Consider the following 15,632-nt stretch of genomic DNA (forward strand, 5'->3'; position numbering starts at 1 on the left):
AATAGATGGGGCGGAGTTGAATTGCAGGTTTAAGGAAGTGGGAATGATGAACTGAAGAGAAGAGTAGAACGAGTGAGAGAGGCTTTCGCAGTCCATGATTTTTTATGTCTCTATGATAGAAGGTGTTGGAATGTTGTAGAGTCTCATTTAAATTAAAAGAGTCCATGTTGTTGGAGAATAAGGGATAGCTTGTGTTACACTAAATAAGGGTTTCTAAGCTCATCCAGATCCAACCCGTCGTACCACACACACCCTAAATGTAAAGCCATATGTATATATGTACGGCTCTAGCGACTGCCTCTAATAAGACGTCCGTGTTGATGTGAAAGACAACACGGCCGTAGTTCCAGCTCGATCCATCATTGATTTTATTTAAGAGATGGAAACTAGCTGGTTGAGGCCCAATTAATATAGATCATAAAGGACTGGGTGAGTCATTGATTAATAGAGTAAATTGATTGATGATGGTCTAAAATAAAAGTCATCACGACGAGGCCTTACGTATAGATGGCCCATTAGTCGGATGGGTGTATAGAAAATCAGGTTGTTCTGGAATCGGCTGAGTGATTAGGTAGTGATGGAGCGATGCGCAGCCACGAAGGTCCGGCGCTGATGGATATTGATGTCAGTTAATTCCTCCGGTGTTTCCTCCACGTGACACGTGCATTTATGCATATGCTAATGGCAGAAGAATGAATGCAATATTGGAACATCGTACCAAGTACACTGATAGCTTGCTTGATCGATCAGGAGGCCAGGACTTGTTAATTAGGTCATTCCCTACGTAAGCTCGAGCATCTGCCTTTTCGATTTTTAGTTGGTCAAGTGCACCGCATCAGGCAAATGGCAAAGGCAAAAGGAGAGGTTTTGCCTCCTAATTATGCACTATTCATTGATTTTGCCTTTGCTTTTCATTTTTTCGGTGCACCTCTATAAGGCAAGACTTTCATCTACTGCAGAGTAGATTCTTTTCTTCTCAATTTTGCCCTTGCTTGCTTCTGCTACTCTTTCTTCTTCCCCTTGCTCTCTGTTTCTGTTGTCTTCTCTGTAGCGAGGTCAAAAGTGGGAAGAGAAAAAACTGGCAAATAAAATAAAGTGTTTCATCTGCTTTAATTACGTAGGTGCCACTGGATTGGTCGACCAAATCAAGGGGCAAAAGTTGCCAGTATGCTTGGTCGATCAAGCTTTTAATCGGGCAATAACGCATGCGGTGTATGGATTTTATATATTTGATTTTGGGCTGATTAAGAGGCAAGACCATTGTCTTGCTAGCTGCGGTGCATTTGCTCTAACCATCCTTAATGCCCGCCGTCTTTCTCTCTCGATCTGTATGAACGATCTGATGTAATATATATGCCATCACATGCATTCATATATGTCCGTACGTAACAAAACCCAGGTACATGTTACCTAAGCCAACGGCGTGCAACTACAGTAATACAGTAATACTACTTTTTTCACCATTGACTTTGCCTTTATCCATCCTCCTCAAATTAGTCTTAATTAAAAATTGATGGAGAATAGATAAAATGTAATGCAATACTAGCATGGAATAACAAGTATTGATCGGAGCACTATAAATACCTGCGACCAGAAACATGGCTAGCTATAACTGATCCATCTACCAGAGACATGGCTATCATCAATCACTGCTGCTCATGCCTACTACTTATCTTTCTCTTGTTCATGATATCCTTGTTCGGCTTATCGAATGCAGCCGCAACTTATAATGTGATGAAATATGGTGCAAAAGCAGATGGGAAAACAGACTCAACCCAAGCATTTGTCAAGACATGGGCAGCAGCATGCAGCTCTGCTCAGACAGCCACCATGTACGTCCCCAAAGGAGGGTTCTTGCTGAAAGCTGCAGTGTTCAGAGGCCCTTGCAAGAGTAAAATTATCGTTCAGATATACGGAACCCTGATTGCCCCTACTGATTATTGGGCTTTGGGAAACTCCGGTCACTGGATCTTGTTCATTAAGGTCAATAGACTTGCAGTTTTCGGTGGTAGACTCGACGCCAAGGGAGCTGGCTTTTGGGCTTGCAGGAAATCCGGAAAGAGCTGCCCTGTTGGAGCTAGGGTATGATCGATCACTTCGGATTTACATGTTATTGGTATATATATATATATGTATATATATATATTACTTGCCTAGCAACAAATTTTTAACTATATATCTTATGTGCAGTCGATAACGTTCAATTGGGCAAATGACGTTGTGATAAGTGGTTTATCATCCGTCAACAGTCAGTTAACTCATCTTGTGATCAACAGCTGCAACAATGTGGCGGTCCAAAACGTTGAGCTGTATGCTCCGGATGACAGCCCCAACACTGACGGCATTCATGTGCAGGGCTCAACTGGGGTTACTATCACTGGTGCAACCTTGATGACCGGAGACGATTGTGTATCAATTGGTCCTGGCACCAAAAACCTGTACATGAGTAACATCAGGTGCGGCCCAGGACATGGCGTAAGGTAAATTCTAAGTTGAGTCCCAATCAAAGTTGGTAATGGGAGTCATGTGTGCTAAAATTAATATTGATGATGATCCATAATGATGCAGCATTGGTAGTCTAGGCAGGGCAGTGAACGAAGCTGGGGTCCAAAATGTGACGTTGACGAATGCAGTTTTCACCGGATCGGACAACGGAGTACGAATAAAGTCATGGGCGAGGCCCAGCACTGGGTTTGTGACCAACATTCTCTTCCAGAACATCATGATGAGGAACGTTAAGAACCCCATCATCATCGATCAGAACTATTGCCCACATAACCAAGGTTGCCCTAACCAGGTACTTAGTAATGAATAGTTAAATCACCTACTTACATATATACCATTTAATTGTCTTTATAAATTCCGTTAATCTTTAACTAATCTATGTAACATGCATGCACGTACAGGGTTCTGGTGTGAAGATTAGTCAAGTAACATACAAGAATATACAAGGGACGTCGGCAACGGCGGAGGCGGTAACATTTGATTGCAGCCCAAGTAATCCGTGCAGAGGGATTAGATTGCATGACATCAAGCTTACATACCTGAATAAGGTAGCCACATCTTCATGCAATAACATTGGTGGAACCAGCACCGGAGTAGTCATGCCCAGGAGTTGCGTGGGAAGTTGATTATATATGTTTGATTCCTAGCTGTTTTGTTTAATTGTTAAGATTAGGATTGGTGGCGATGGGCCAGTGGGTGTGCGCGCACACCACATGGATATGCAGTTATTATATATCAAAGCTTCCATGGTCGTGTCTGCAGTAAATCCCATATTGCCTTTCGATGTATCGATCTATATGATATTACTTTTCTGAATTTTATGTTTGGTGCACTGAGGTCTCATATAGTATTGCAATGAAATTCGTAATTTCTAAGTTTAAAATACCAAACAAATAAAATTGTTAATGTTTAGAAATTATGAATTTGTCATTTTCATTTGAATTTTCATTTGATAACTTTGTTGTTAATGTTGTAAATTTGGTTCAACTAAATGAGTAATGCTAGGTGAACCACCTTTTGGGGAACCACCTAGAGCCCACCTTAGGTGGCAGTTGATGTGGCATAACCACATCATCAAAGCATAATTTCTATTTTTTTTTCTTCTATTTTTCTTAATTACGAAAATTCTTTTTCTTAATTACGAAAATTCTTTTTCTTTTTTTTCACTTTCTTGATTTTATCCTTTAAATCCTTTATTTTTGGCTTTGTGATCTTATCTGCGCGACGTCTTCATCAGACGTTTTTTTCTTCTCTCCTCGTCTCACCCCTCCTCTCAACCCTAGCTCTCACCTCCTCTTCAATTGATCAACGTCTTCTCAATCTGATTTCCGTTCCCTCGCAAGCATCGTTGACAAAAGCTCCACCCAATCTAATCTTGTTTTTTTTTTTCCTGAGAATGAAATACAAATATCATGTTTGGAATTAGGGTTTAAGGGGAAGTGGATTTGATTTATTGAAATTGCTGCAACCATTCAAAAATCTTTGCTCTCCATTGCGTCCTTACTTTCTTGATATCATCCTTTAAACCTTTTTTTTTTTTTTTTTTTTTTTCAGATATGCTTAACCTTTTCAGCAGACATGCTTTTCACAATTACAGTTCATTGTGCATGCCGTCAACAATTGAGAATCAAGGATATTGGCTTGCTGGTTTATTCTCTTCTCTTCTCCTCTTCTCCTCTCACCTCTCTCATCTCCTATTCAATTAATCAGTAGCTTCTCAATCTGATTTCAGTTTCCTTGCAGACATTGTTAACATAACCTTTGCCCATTCTAATCATGGTTAGTTATGTTTTTTTTTATTTAATTTTTTTAATGAAATCACAAATAAAATGTGTGTGGAATTAATTAGGATTTTGGGGGGAGTGGATTTGATTTATGCTGCCATCAATGCCATGTCCTGAGTATGAAATCACCACTTGATTAAACTATGCTTAGATGCTCCACTTGAATATATTTGATGATGTTACTTGATTTCTTCCCTTACGATTGCCACATCTTTGGTTTTAGCGCAATCATATAAAAAGAAAAAGTGCTTTTGTAAGTTTTTTGGACTTGTTGTACCAACAAGAGAAAGAGAAAGTTACGTATGATTTGGTATGACCAAGGAAAATCACAGACACTTGACATGAAAATTTCACAACTGGCATGGACAACTTAGAAACATAATGCAATTTTAAGAACAAAAGGAAATGAACTAGCCATATTCAATCTTACATAGATTTGCTTTTCATGTCAATCTTTAACAAGATTCTAATACGTTACTTCTGAACCATTGTTGCAGAATGTTTTATATGTCAAGAAATCGGAATGCACGCAGTTCGCAAGAACCGAGATGTCATACTCCCAAAGGACTTTGAAAAGGGTTATTAGAAGCTTGATATTGACTTTGAATTCTACAAATGATCCGGGTGCTGGGAGTTCATATGACAAAGACGCTGGGGTTGCTGAAGAGGCCATGTTAAATCTTGTAGTTGCATATATGGCTTCTTTGCCTTCACAGCTCACTAGAAGGCTTTTTTAAATTAATGTCATGTATGGTCTTGAGCTGTCAAGTGAAACTATACTGTTGTTTATTGTGATATCCCAGTTCTTCTAGCTTTTTAATTGATATTCTTCTTCATTCTCAGCATGTGTCAAATTTATGATAACACTTCATGTTAACTAGAAGACAGATCAAAAATACAAATTATTAGATATGCTTAACCTTTTGAAATAATTGACATGCTTGTACTGAATGATTGTTCTCTATTATAGTGTGACATAAAAATCTTTTAACTGAAATATGGGTTACACTAGAAAGCTTGCCCGCGCTTTGCCGCGGAATTTATTGTTATCATTGAATTTGCAGATTGTTCAAGAGAGTAATTGCTTGTATAGACAATTATACTGTTGATTGTGATTTGCAGATTTGGTTTGATTTGAAATTTTTGATTATGATGGAGAAATTTGCAGATTTGTTTTGATTGTGAGATTTTGGTGGATCAGTAATTCAGTATAACCTATTGAGTACATTGTACAGCAGAATGCAATGAGATATTACAACATGCACAGAGTTTCAATGATGAAGACTTGAGTTGTACTCATGGGGCTGAAGTTGCTTTGAGCGAGCCTTCTCCATCAGCTCTTTCCACTTCTGAGATAACAAATACAAATCCAACTGTGCCAACGAAAGCAAATTACCACTCAGTAAGTATAATACAAACTATTACGATACCATACAATATTAATTCTTATAATTCACAAATATCACACCTTATCTGCATCCTGAAGAATATGGGTTATTAGCCCATCATCAATAGCCACAGCAATGGCGATGTTTATGCTACTGTTGTAGTGAAAGCTCTTTCCATATCTGCAGCTGGCATTCACAACTGGGTGCTGAGCAAGTGCCATAGTAACCACCTTGGCAGGCGAGGCAGTCATGGTCGCACCCTTTCATTTCACCTGTACAATGCCAACGAATCTAGCTCAAATCATATAAATGCAAACACCAATCACACCAAATCGACATTCCAAATGCAAAATCCTAACGAAAACAAACACCTTCGCCAATGTACCTTATTATACATCGCATCAAAGTAATAACAGGTACTCTAAACATTTTATACGATGAAATGACTGAGCTTCCTGAATTTCAAACCATGCTGACCACAATATTTTCAATCAGAATAATCCACATCCAGGTGAGCTATTTGAAAGTACTATAAGGTGCATGAGATTTAGAAAACGCATTAGAAAACGTCACTATCCATAGTTTTATTGAAGGAAAATGTTGTCCACTCATGACTGGACGAATGATACTACTCTAACCAAGAGATCTCTCATTAATGATTTAATCACTCGCAATTACCGAAAAACTGCAGCTCCCTTCGACTGTGTCATCCCCCCGCCCTCCTCTAACAAATTCGTTGTCAAAAGAGTACCAAAAAAATAATATGCACAAAAAATAACTTAATACATAGAATTTGAATACAAAGGGCTCTAGCATTATTTCTTCCCCCTCATTTTCTTGATTATTATCTAAGCTCTTTGATAAATCATCCCCTGTTCCTAGACAATTTAAGTAATATTTTATTTTCACATATGTGCCACCAGAACAAAAACATACCTTGATCATTAGTGAGAATAATGTTCTCTGATTCGTTGGACGATTGTTCCATCCCTAAGCACCTGAACAAAACCATGATATAGTGAATACAACAATCCTAGACTCCAAACACAACAAAAAGGCCGGTTAAAGTGTTAAACTAAAGGGCATGAACTGTTGTTTAGTTATCAAAACCAGACGTTCCATTTTCTTTATCAATAATAAGAAAAAAGATTCAAACTTATTGTTCTAACACAACCTGGAGTCCTGGACACAGTGTGTTGTCTTGAGTGATCACTACTCACTAGTCAAGTCAGCTCAGACTCAATTGTACTTATAGATGCATAATGTAGTCAGTCGACTCTAAACTACCTAATATCAGTTTGTTTACACCCGTATGAATACAATAACATTGTGCTACATTGGATGGTCGGAGACGAATACTTAGCATATATCCAATGTTCAGGGTAAACAATGGACTTTGCACTCTCGTTCTTGCTGTTTCCAAGTTATACAAGGTACTCATCAGTCATGAATTAGTTAAAGTGAGAACTTGCACGTACTGGATCTTAAATGCCAGAACTAATTGATAGTAAGCACCATTTGTTTATTATATTTTCTATTTATGTTTAAAGAGAACAACACAGTACACCAGCTTGATATAAAGTAACTTCATAAACTAGTAGAATCACCCTTAACGTATTGAAGCATAGTAATTAATCAAGTGTAAAGTAAGCACACAATGGAGAGCAAAGATTTTTGAATGGTTGCAGCAATTTCTATAAATCAAATTCACTTCCCCCTAAACCCTAATTCTAAACATGCTATTCGTATTTCATTCAAAAAAAAAAAAAAAACTAACCACGATTAGATTGGGCAGAGCTTTTGTCAATGATGCTTGCGAGGAACGGAAATCAGATCGAGAAGATGTTTCAATACAACGTCTGATGTAGAAAACAAGGGTTGAGAGGAGGGGTGAGACGAGGAGAGAAGAAAACAACGTTTGATGAAGATAAGATCACAAAGCCAAAAATAAAGGATTTAAAGGATAAAATCAAGAAAGTGAAAAAAAAAAAAAAAAGAATTTTCGTAATTAAGAAAAATAGAAAAAAAAAAATAGAAATTATGCTTTGATGATGTGGTTATGCCACATCAGCTGTCACCTAAGGTGGGCTCTAGGTGGTTCCCCAAAGGGTGGTTCACCTAGCATTACTCCAACTAAATTGTAATTTTGGTTCAATTACATGTAAATGAGTGTATGATAAACATCCAAGTACTCTAGACTACCCCTTTTTCTCCTTTATCTAAACAAACCAAGTGTTTTTGTAACTCAAAATGTAGAACGATATATAGTTAAACAACTTTCGTGGTTCTTTTGTCATGTTTAATTGATGTAGAATTTGATGGAATCAATTGATGCAGGTCATTTGTTTTCCAACAGTGATCGATCAGCACTTAGGTGTATTCTTTATCAGTCTGATAACGAATTCTAACTAGCTAGCTAGGTGTTTATTGCACTTAATAATTTGCAAAATTAACTTCGATCACAAAGTTGAGAGGTTCATAAAGTGAAATGCGCTTGCTTTAAATCTCAGTGTTGTAGTTCTAGTTAATGCTTACTACAATAAGAACTGTATATAACTTCAATGAAATTTATGCATGAAACCCCCTCACTTCACAGTTTCATGGATCTTCTATAAATGGATCCTTGCTCTCTCCAACGATCAACAAAGCATCAAGCATACACATTAACGCATTTGATTTTGGGGGTTCCAGCTTTGCCAAACAGCATGTTTAGAGCAGCTCAAGCAATATTTTCCGTAGTGCTTATTGACATGCGCTGCAACCGGGTTAGCTCATCAACCACCGTCATCGCCACCTTCCCCCTTTAACATCACAGCAGGCCTATTGCCGCCAGGGTTTCCAGGCCATGCCAACTGCCGCCATCAAACCCAAATGACATAACAAAGTGTTGGTCTTCACTTCAAAAACGGAAATCTAGACCTCAATCTTTACTCTCAAATTAGAAGTAGGCGCTGCCTGTTGTAAAGCTTTCCTTTAATTGAAGAGATTTGCTGGCCGAAAATGTTCCTCTTAACTCCTTTATTTGCTCCACTGCTCAAGAACACTTGTGCTTAGAAGGCAGCTCTTGCTCAAGGGTTAAATGCTGATGGAATGGTTCTAATAATTGATTATTTTTCAGTTAGTAATTAAAATAGACTCATCATAGTCGGGCAATTGTTCTTTATGTAGTGATGAATGTTTTGACAAGGAATGAATTTGATGAATCTCTCTTTGAAATTCAGTCCAAAAATTTTAAATTAAATAGGTTAGTACTTATTCTCTATAATTTTCACACATTATGTCCAAAATGACTATTTTACCCCTCACTTTCTCTTTTTTATTATTTTATTATTTTTTAATTTAGTTTTTCTACTTCTCTCTCTCAACTCTTATATATATATATATATATATATATATATATATATATATATATATATATATATATATATATATATTTATTTATTTATTTTTCTCGATTTCTCTCTTTCCATGGCATTTTCTCTGAAACACCGCCAGTGGCTCCTCCACATCTACTCACGCCGCCACCAAAAGAAGCCTCGCTCCTCCTTCTTTGTCACTCTCGTCGCTAAGGAACAGCCCAAGGCCGTCAAGGTTGAAGAGGTGGATGGGGATGAGTATGTGAGATTGCTGGAGAAGAAGAACAACAACAAGAGGAAGTTCGGGAATAGCGAGCTAGTGAAATTGGGGGTTGGTAATGTGTGAAAGAAGGCAAAATTGAATACCCAGATGATGAATTTGAATGGGAAATTTGCATTGCTTTCGTGATTGGATCTTGGTTCTGATTCACGGATCTGGGATTTAGGGTCTCGTAATTGTTTATATAATCATGTGAATTTGAAAGTTTGAAGTTTTGTTTGATTCGATGGATTCTGGTTGTTCTTTTTGGGTTTGTAGCTATTTTGTTGCGCCGAAGGAGAACAACGAGTGGTGGTGCTTCTGGAGGTGCATCTGGGACTACGCCTCTGGAGGTCCTGGAAGAAGAAGCAGATAGGGCAGAATATGGTCGGGTAGAGGCGGAAGACGCAGGAGGTGCAAAGGCGGCGGAGGGTGGCTCAGTAGAGAGAGAGAGAGGAGAAGAAGAAGAAAAAAAAATAAATAAAAAAAGAAAGGAAAATTAAAAAAAAGAGAGAAAAATAAAAAGTGAGGGGTAAAATAGTCATTTTGGACCTAATGTGTGAAAATTAGAGAAAATAAGGACTAATATGTTTAATTAAAAAAATTTGGACTAAACTGTTTTATGGAGAAAAGTACAAAGAGTAACAAGTATTTAGTCATTTATTTAAACAGAGAAAAACAAATTACAAAGAATATATGGACTTCCATCATGTTCAATCGTCACGGTTCTACATGAGGAATTAGGAATTTGATCTCCTATAAAGATAAGCGGTCCTCATCTTCTTGTCACTAGGGCACACAATCTTATGTTATCATTGAAACAAGAAAAAAATCTAGTTCCGACGTGGTTGCTTCACTTGTTGATGTATCAATGTGCTCATTGTTGTGTTTAGGGTGTACTTAATTGCTAACCACCTGATTTTTATGAAGACACCCATTTTCGATGTACATGTGTGTGAATCAGCCACTACTCTTTTACGTCGGAAGTCCTTACTCTTTTCTCTTTACGAGTCACATTTGCACACTTTGCCGAAATCATACGATAAATCTTTTTGTTTCCAGCGTAAAACCTTAACAAGTCACAATTGTTTCTTCTGTCGGCTTGATCCATAAAGCCGAGAACTTGAGAATTTTCTTTATTGCACTTTCTTTTAAGAAAGACACATAGATTATATTATTATATACGAGTCTTAAACACATCGATGAAAACAATAGCATCAAATTTGTATATGGGTTTTGAGAAAATTAGGGTAAAAAAAAAATATATATATGAAGAAGAAGAGAAAATTATATAAGCAAAATTCCCTTTTATCTATTTTTGGGTCGGCTAAGTCTCATTTATCTCTAAGCTGGTACCTTGTTCATCTTCACTTGCTCTCAGAAAACCCAAAATGGCATCAGTCATGGTTTCCCAGGCTCTCTTCTCCCAAACCCCAATCCTAATCAGACCCCCCACCCCCAAATTCAAATCCTTCTCCTCTCCCTCTCCCTCCCTCGTCCACATTCGCACTCCCAATCCCAACCTCCGTCTCTCTCTCCGCCGACCCCTCTGCATCTCCGCCACCACCCAAACCCTAACCCCACCGCCGCCGCCTTCTCCGCTTTCCCACGCCCCCACTCGCACTCTCACCACCCTCTTCGCCGTAACCCTAGCCGCCTTCCGCGCCGTCGCCCTCCCCGTCTTCAAATTCGCCGCCCAACACGCCCCCGCCGTCGCCTCCACCGCCGGACCTCTCTTCTTCGCCGCCCTCGGTGACCGCCCCAGCGGCTACCTCAACACTCCGCTCACGGTCGTCGCCGCCGGGCTCTCCAAGTGGCTGGACATCTACAGCGGCGTTCTCATGGTTCGGGTTCTGCTCAGCTGGTTCCCCAATATTCCCTGGGACCGGCAGCCGCTCTCCGCCATCCGGGACCTCTGTGATCCCTACCTCAACCTCTTCCGCAACATCATTCCTCCGATTTTCGACACCTTGGACGTGAGCCCCCTCCTGGCTTTCGCAGTGTTGGGCACGCTCGGCTCGATCCTCAACAACAGTAGGGGAATGTACTGATGGAGCTGGAGAAGTGTGGTGGGATTGAGCTGGTTTCGATCGAAATGGGGTATGGAATTGTTATAGGTTAAGTTCGGATTTTTGGGTGGGTTATTTGTAATGTGATAACCTTTGTTTTTATGGGCATAATGTGACAACTTTCGAATTTCACTATGAATATATGTAACAGTTTTGTATCATGAGATTTTCGTTCTGTCTTTTATGTGTTGTTGCGGTTTTATATGGATGTTTGAGTATTATTGAGTTCTCAAGTTTTGAATATGATATTGCAAGTGATATGATGCAAGCTGTTTTGATGTGAAAGTTTACTTACTTGAAATTGAGGTCTGTCATCATATTATTAGTGAATTCACATAAGGGGATAGGAAAGAAATTTCTAAGTTTGGCATTTGAGGTGTGATGAATCATAAGTCATGTTTCGATGAGAAAGGGATATGAGTGGTTTAGTTTGAATTTTATATTTTTGATACCCAGCAACCCTCCGATCTGGAGTCACCTGCCGAATCCTACAGTCCCAAGGAGATGTGAAATCTAACCAAATAGCTAGGTAAGTACTGTGAGGGGGTTCGAACAGAAACCATATTTGAGCAAACCATGTGCCTAACCATTCCTGCTGCCCCCTCCTTGCTGAGTGGTTTAGTTGGCTTATTAGGTGACTTCCAGTCAAGATTTTGTGTTTAAAGTCAAAATGTTGGCTCCAGGAGCTGGTGAGTTAAAAGAAAGTCATTAATCTACATGCTTTTTGGAGATTTCTGTTATTTTCACATTGATTTGGAGAATTTTACATGGACTAATTGATGTTGTAGCTGTTGCGCTAGGTACTGGTTTCTAGAAACCCATGTGAGGGAAAATTAACTATTCTCTCTATATGACCATATTACATTTGTGAAATTACCAGTGGCAAAGATAGTATTCCACAGGAGCATTGCATGGCTAGGAAATTTGATTACTGTTTTGCTTGGTAGGGACTAATGAGAATGTTCATCTTCTTACATCAGCTATGCACTGCACAGCTTGATGAAGAAGGGTATTCATAGGTGATCTGGCTTCAGTTTTACATTTGAAAGAAGGCGATCTGTGGTTTTGCATCTCTTTATTGTGTCTAAAGGTGTAATTTTAAGGGTCTATTTAAAGTGTTCAAGTTATTGGTATAACTAATCTTTACCTAGAAATTTTGGCTTTGGCTTAGAAAAGGAAATACTTTGCTTAGTTTTTTCGTTCGTTTGTTAAGTTTTCCTCTGGTATAAGTCTAATGTCAGTTTACTTATTATGATTATGAAATGGTCTTATTCATGTTAGGGCAGCATAAGAAGCTATTACCTATGTAGAAAGGGAAAAAAGACATGGTTAAGGCACCATTCATCTTTATGCGTTGTATTTTTTGCTTGGATAGACAGGTAGTCTCCTAGTTCATTTAAGAGTGCAGAAGCATGATGTATTTGAAACCGACCTAGTTCTAACCAAGGATTCAAAGTTTGGATCTTTGTGTAGGATGAGTTACTTGATGACATTGCTTGTTTGTGCTATCATATGGCCTTTATTTCTTGTATGAGTGAACAAATCTAAATAAGTAAAATGGGTGATGTGGCTTTTTGTCTGAGTGAGGCATAGTGTAATCAGCAGGGTATACCATTTTTATTACTGATTTTCTACACAGTAAGAACTGAGCTATAACTTATGGATATATGGCTACTTTTGTGCGAGACTGCAAGATATTTACATAACATCTACTTCTTCGGTTATAGCTTTGTATTTGGAGTGTGTGATAGCTAACTTTGTACTCATCAAAACTTGTTAGTATGGCATTTGGTCACAATACCATATGGATTGTCACAATTGGTCACAATTGTGTGGATGCTGCAATTTTCTGCTGAGAGGTTATGTCAGTTTTGGCTGTTAGGCTGTCTATGCATGTTGATTTTCCTATATAAACAGATTCAGACAGGCTGCTGTCCATTTAATTATGCAGTGGACCATCTAGTAGCATTTTAGAATGTTTGGTAATGTGTTAATCAGGGGCTTCTTGTTCAATCTTCTGCGACCTTTTTCTTGTCCCATTCTTTAGCATACACATTTGTACGAAAGGCTTAAATCAACTGATGAGTTACTGTCCAGAAGCCGACTCTGGCAGTTTGGTGTATCACAGAGATAGGAGCCTAAAGTGCCTAATTGCTTAGCTTTATGAGTCAAAAGAAAATGAATTCAAGGGAAAATGGGTGCCTCCCTGACTGCTTTTCTGTATTGTTTTCCAGTCTCTCCAAATTTGTGACTGCACTTTTCTTTCTATCATCAGGGGTGGTCAAGAATCAAACTTAAATATGAAGGTTGGACATTCGTCATCCAGGGGATTAGAGTTTTTTTTTTTTTTTTTTTCATCTTTTCTGAAAACAATTTAAGATGAAAGTTTGCAAGGCTGAGCCTCTTCAAATCCCCTATCTGGTGAACATTGAAACACTTGAATAGCTATTTGTCCATGGGAATCAACTGTCTGAAAGTAGAATGGTGGTTGCATTTTTGCAACTGATAAAGATATGATACCTCATGCTTCGGCCGATGACGAATTGGGCCAGTGTATTTAACATTGTCTTTGTAATTCGTATAAAAAAAAAAAAAACATTTGTCTTGTAATGACACATCCAGTATATTTCAAGCTTAGCCTTTTACATTTACCCATAGCATAGCATTAATTCAAGAGACCATTGGCCCAGCAACCAGGAACCCTCAGTTTTTTTTTTTTTTAGATAAAAAGGTGATGTCAATCAAGAAATAATGAAATTTTATCTTTGAATGTGATATAAATTATGACATCATTGGCCCCAAAGCGGGTCAAGGAGGCAATTTTAATATGAAAAATAGAAGATTGATACATTTGGAGACGTGTGAAGTTGTAAAAGAAAGTTTCCTGTCACGAAAAATAAAACTTGAAAATGAAAGGATTTTTATTATGGTGAAATGCCACTGTCATGCTAATCATGATTTTTAAGGGTTCATAACCAAATTCTATGATACTATAATTGACTAGTAAACCAACCTAAGTTACAGAGCTTAAATCCCATGCTGCACACGCATATGCAACCCATATCCTAAACAAACTGCCGAGTCCAACTCAAGTTCTGTTCTCATAATCATTTTTTACCATATGCATGTGGATTTTCCCTATGTTAGAGGTGAATTGCTAAATGAGAAATTGTGGTGCATCATTTATTTTGTTATCTTATATTTTGTCTTTTTAATCCATCACATGGTTCTGGTCATAATCATATGCATATTTTTTTTCGAGTTTTTAACCCTCTATGAATAACCGCACTAAAATGGTCAGAACCAAATCTTTGACGATAACTTGCTCGCCCCTACCGGTTAATAAACCAACAATTGGGGATGCGATCCCTCAAGCAATACACCGTGGTGGATCAATGAATCGTCGGCAATAGCCAGCCATTAGATAAGAAACAAAACAACACACACATTTATTAGCGACATATCAGGCAACAGTTGCCTCCCAAAAAAAAAAGGTTGCACTTGTGCCGATGAATAAAACGTCGTTAAAAATCTCCCATGAAAATAAATAAAATATAAGGGACGGACTGTTGCCTCCTATAAAAAGTAAACTAAAGCCGACACATATTTGTTAATGAATACTCATCTGTAAAAGAAAAATAAAAATGTACACACATTTTCCAGGGACATATTCGTCGGTGAAAGCTTCCCATAAAGAAAAATAAAATAAATGACTAAATTCAATTTGCTCCCTCCAACTTTGGGTCAAATATCAATTCAGTTCTTGATTTTTTCTTTTTTTAAATCACGATCATCTTTGCACTTCCAATTTTCATCACCCGCGTCCAAATTTCAAAATTGCCTTCATTTGTGACCTCACAAGCTGACTTATCACTGACATGCATGAGGGCACACTTTTCAGACTTTGACCATAAGTTTGGACGAAATATCCAAACTCCCTCAGCTATGCAATTTTTATTTTAGATTCATTTCAATATACTTTTTTACATCAATTAATTAGAAAAATCAATATAGTAAAAGGTCTTGAGAACTGTGGATTTACTTTGAAGTGATCTCCTGAGTTCTCAAGGCGAGCCTTGGGTTAGGTCAATGGCTTGGATTGGAATGAGCGATAGTGGTCGTCGATTAGTCGCATCATACAAGAGAATTAGGGTTGGGAGAGAGCAGCTGCACTCTCATCCATCTCTATCTCTTGCATGCACTTGTTTTTTTTTTTTTTTACTTTGTCAAGGGGAACCCAAAGGCTTCCTAGGCCCAGATAAACCCTCTTC

At 38.2% G+C, this 15,632-nt stretch overlaps 2 protein-coding genes and 1 long non-coding RNA gene across 3 annotated transcripts; 2 read left to right on the plus strand and 1 right to left on the minus strand.

Moving 5' to 3' along the window:
- The first annotated feature begins 1,632 nt into the window (after nt 1-1,632).
- On the plus strand, nt 1,633-5,026 carry LOC133731218 (polygalacturonase-like). The gene is made up of 5 exons (XM_062158647.1): nt 1,633-2,082; nt 2,191-2,480; nt 2,569-2,797; nt 2,907-3,119; nt 4,787-5,026. The coding sequence occupies exons 1-5, from the start codon at nt 1,633-1,635 to the stop codon at nt 5,024-5,026; spliced, it is 1,422 nt and encodes a 473-aa protein (XP_062014631.1).
- Nucleotides 5,027-5,553: 527 nt separating this feature from the next.
- On the minus strand, nt 5,554-7,591 carry LOC133724912 (uncharacterized). The gene is made up of 4 exons (XR_009854105.1): nt 7,455-7,591; nt 6,614-6,675; nt 5,758-5,949; nt 5,554-5,662 (listed from the first exon to the last, which is right to left on the minus strand). It is a non-coding gene; the product is annotated as an uncharacterized LOC133724912 (long non-coding RNA).
- A 2,984-nt stretch (nt 7,592-10,575) lies between these two features.
- On the plus strand, nt 10,576-11,522 carry LOC133725612 (ylmG homolog protein 1-2, chloroplastic-like). Its single transcript, XM_062152939.1, has one exon. It carries the CDS (start codon nt 10,684-10,686, stop codon nt 11,341-11,343), a length of 660 nt encoding a protein of 219 aa, XP_062008923.1. The 5' UTR covers nt 10,576-10,683; the 3' UTR covers nt 11,344-11,522.
- The last annotated feature ends 4,110 nt before the right edge of the window (nt 11,523-15,632 follow it).

This window comes from Rosa rugosa, chromosome 1, assembly GCF_958449725.1.
Source record: "Rosa rugosa chromosome 1, drRosRugo1.1, whole genome shotgun sequence".
Taxonomy (NCBI): Eukaryota; Viridiplantae; Streptophyta; class Magnoliopsida; order Rosales; family Rosaceae; genus Rosa; species Rosa rugosa.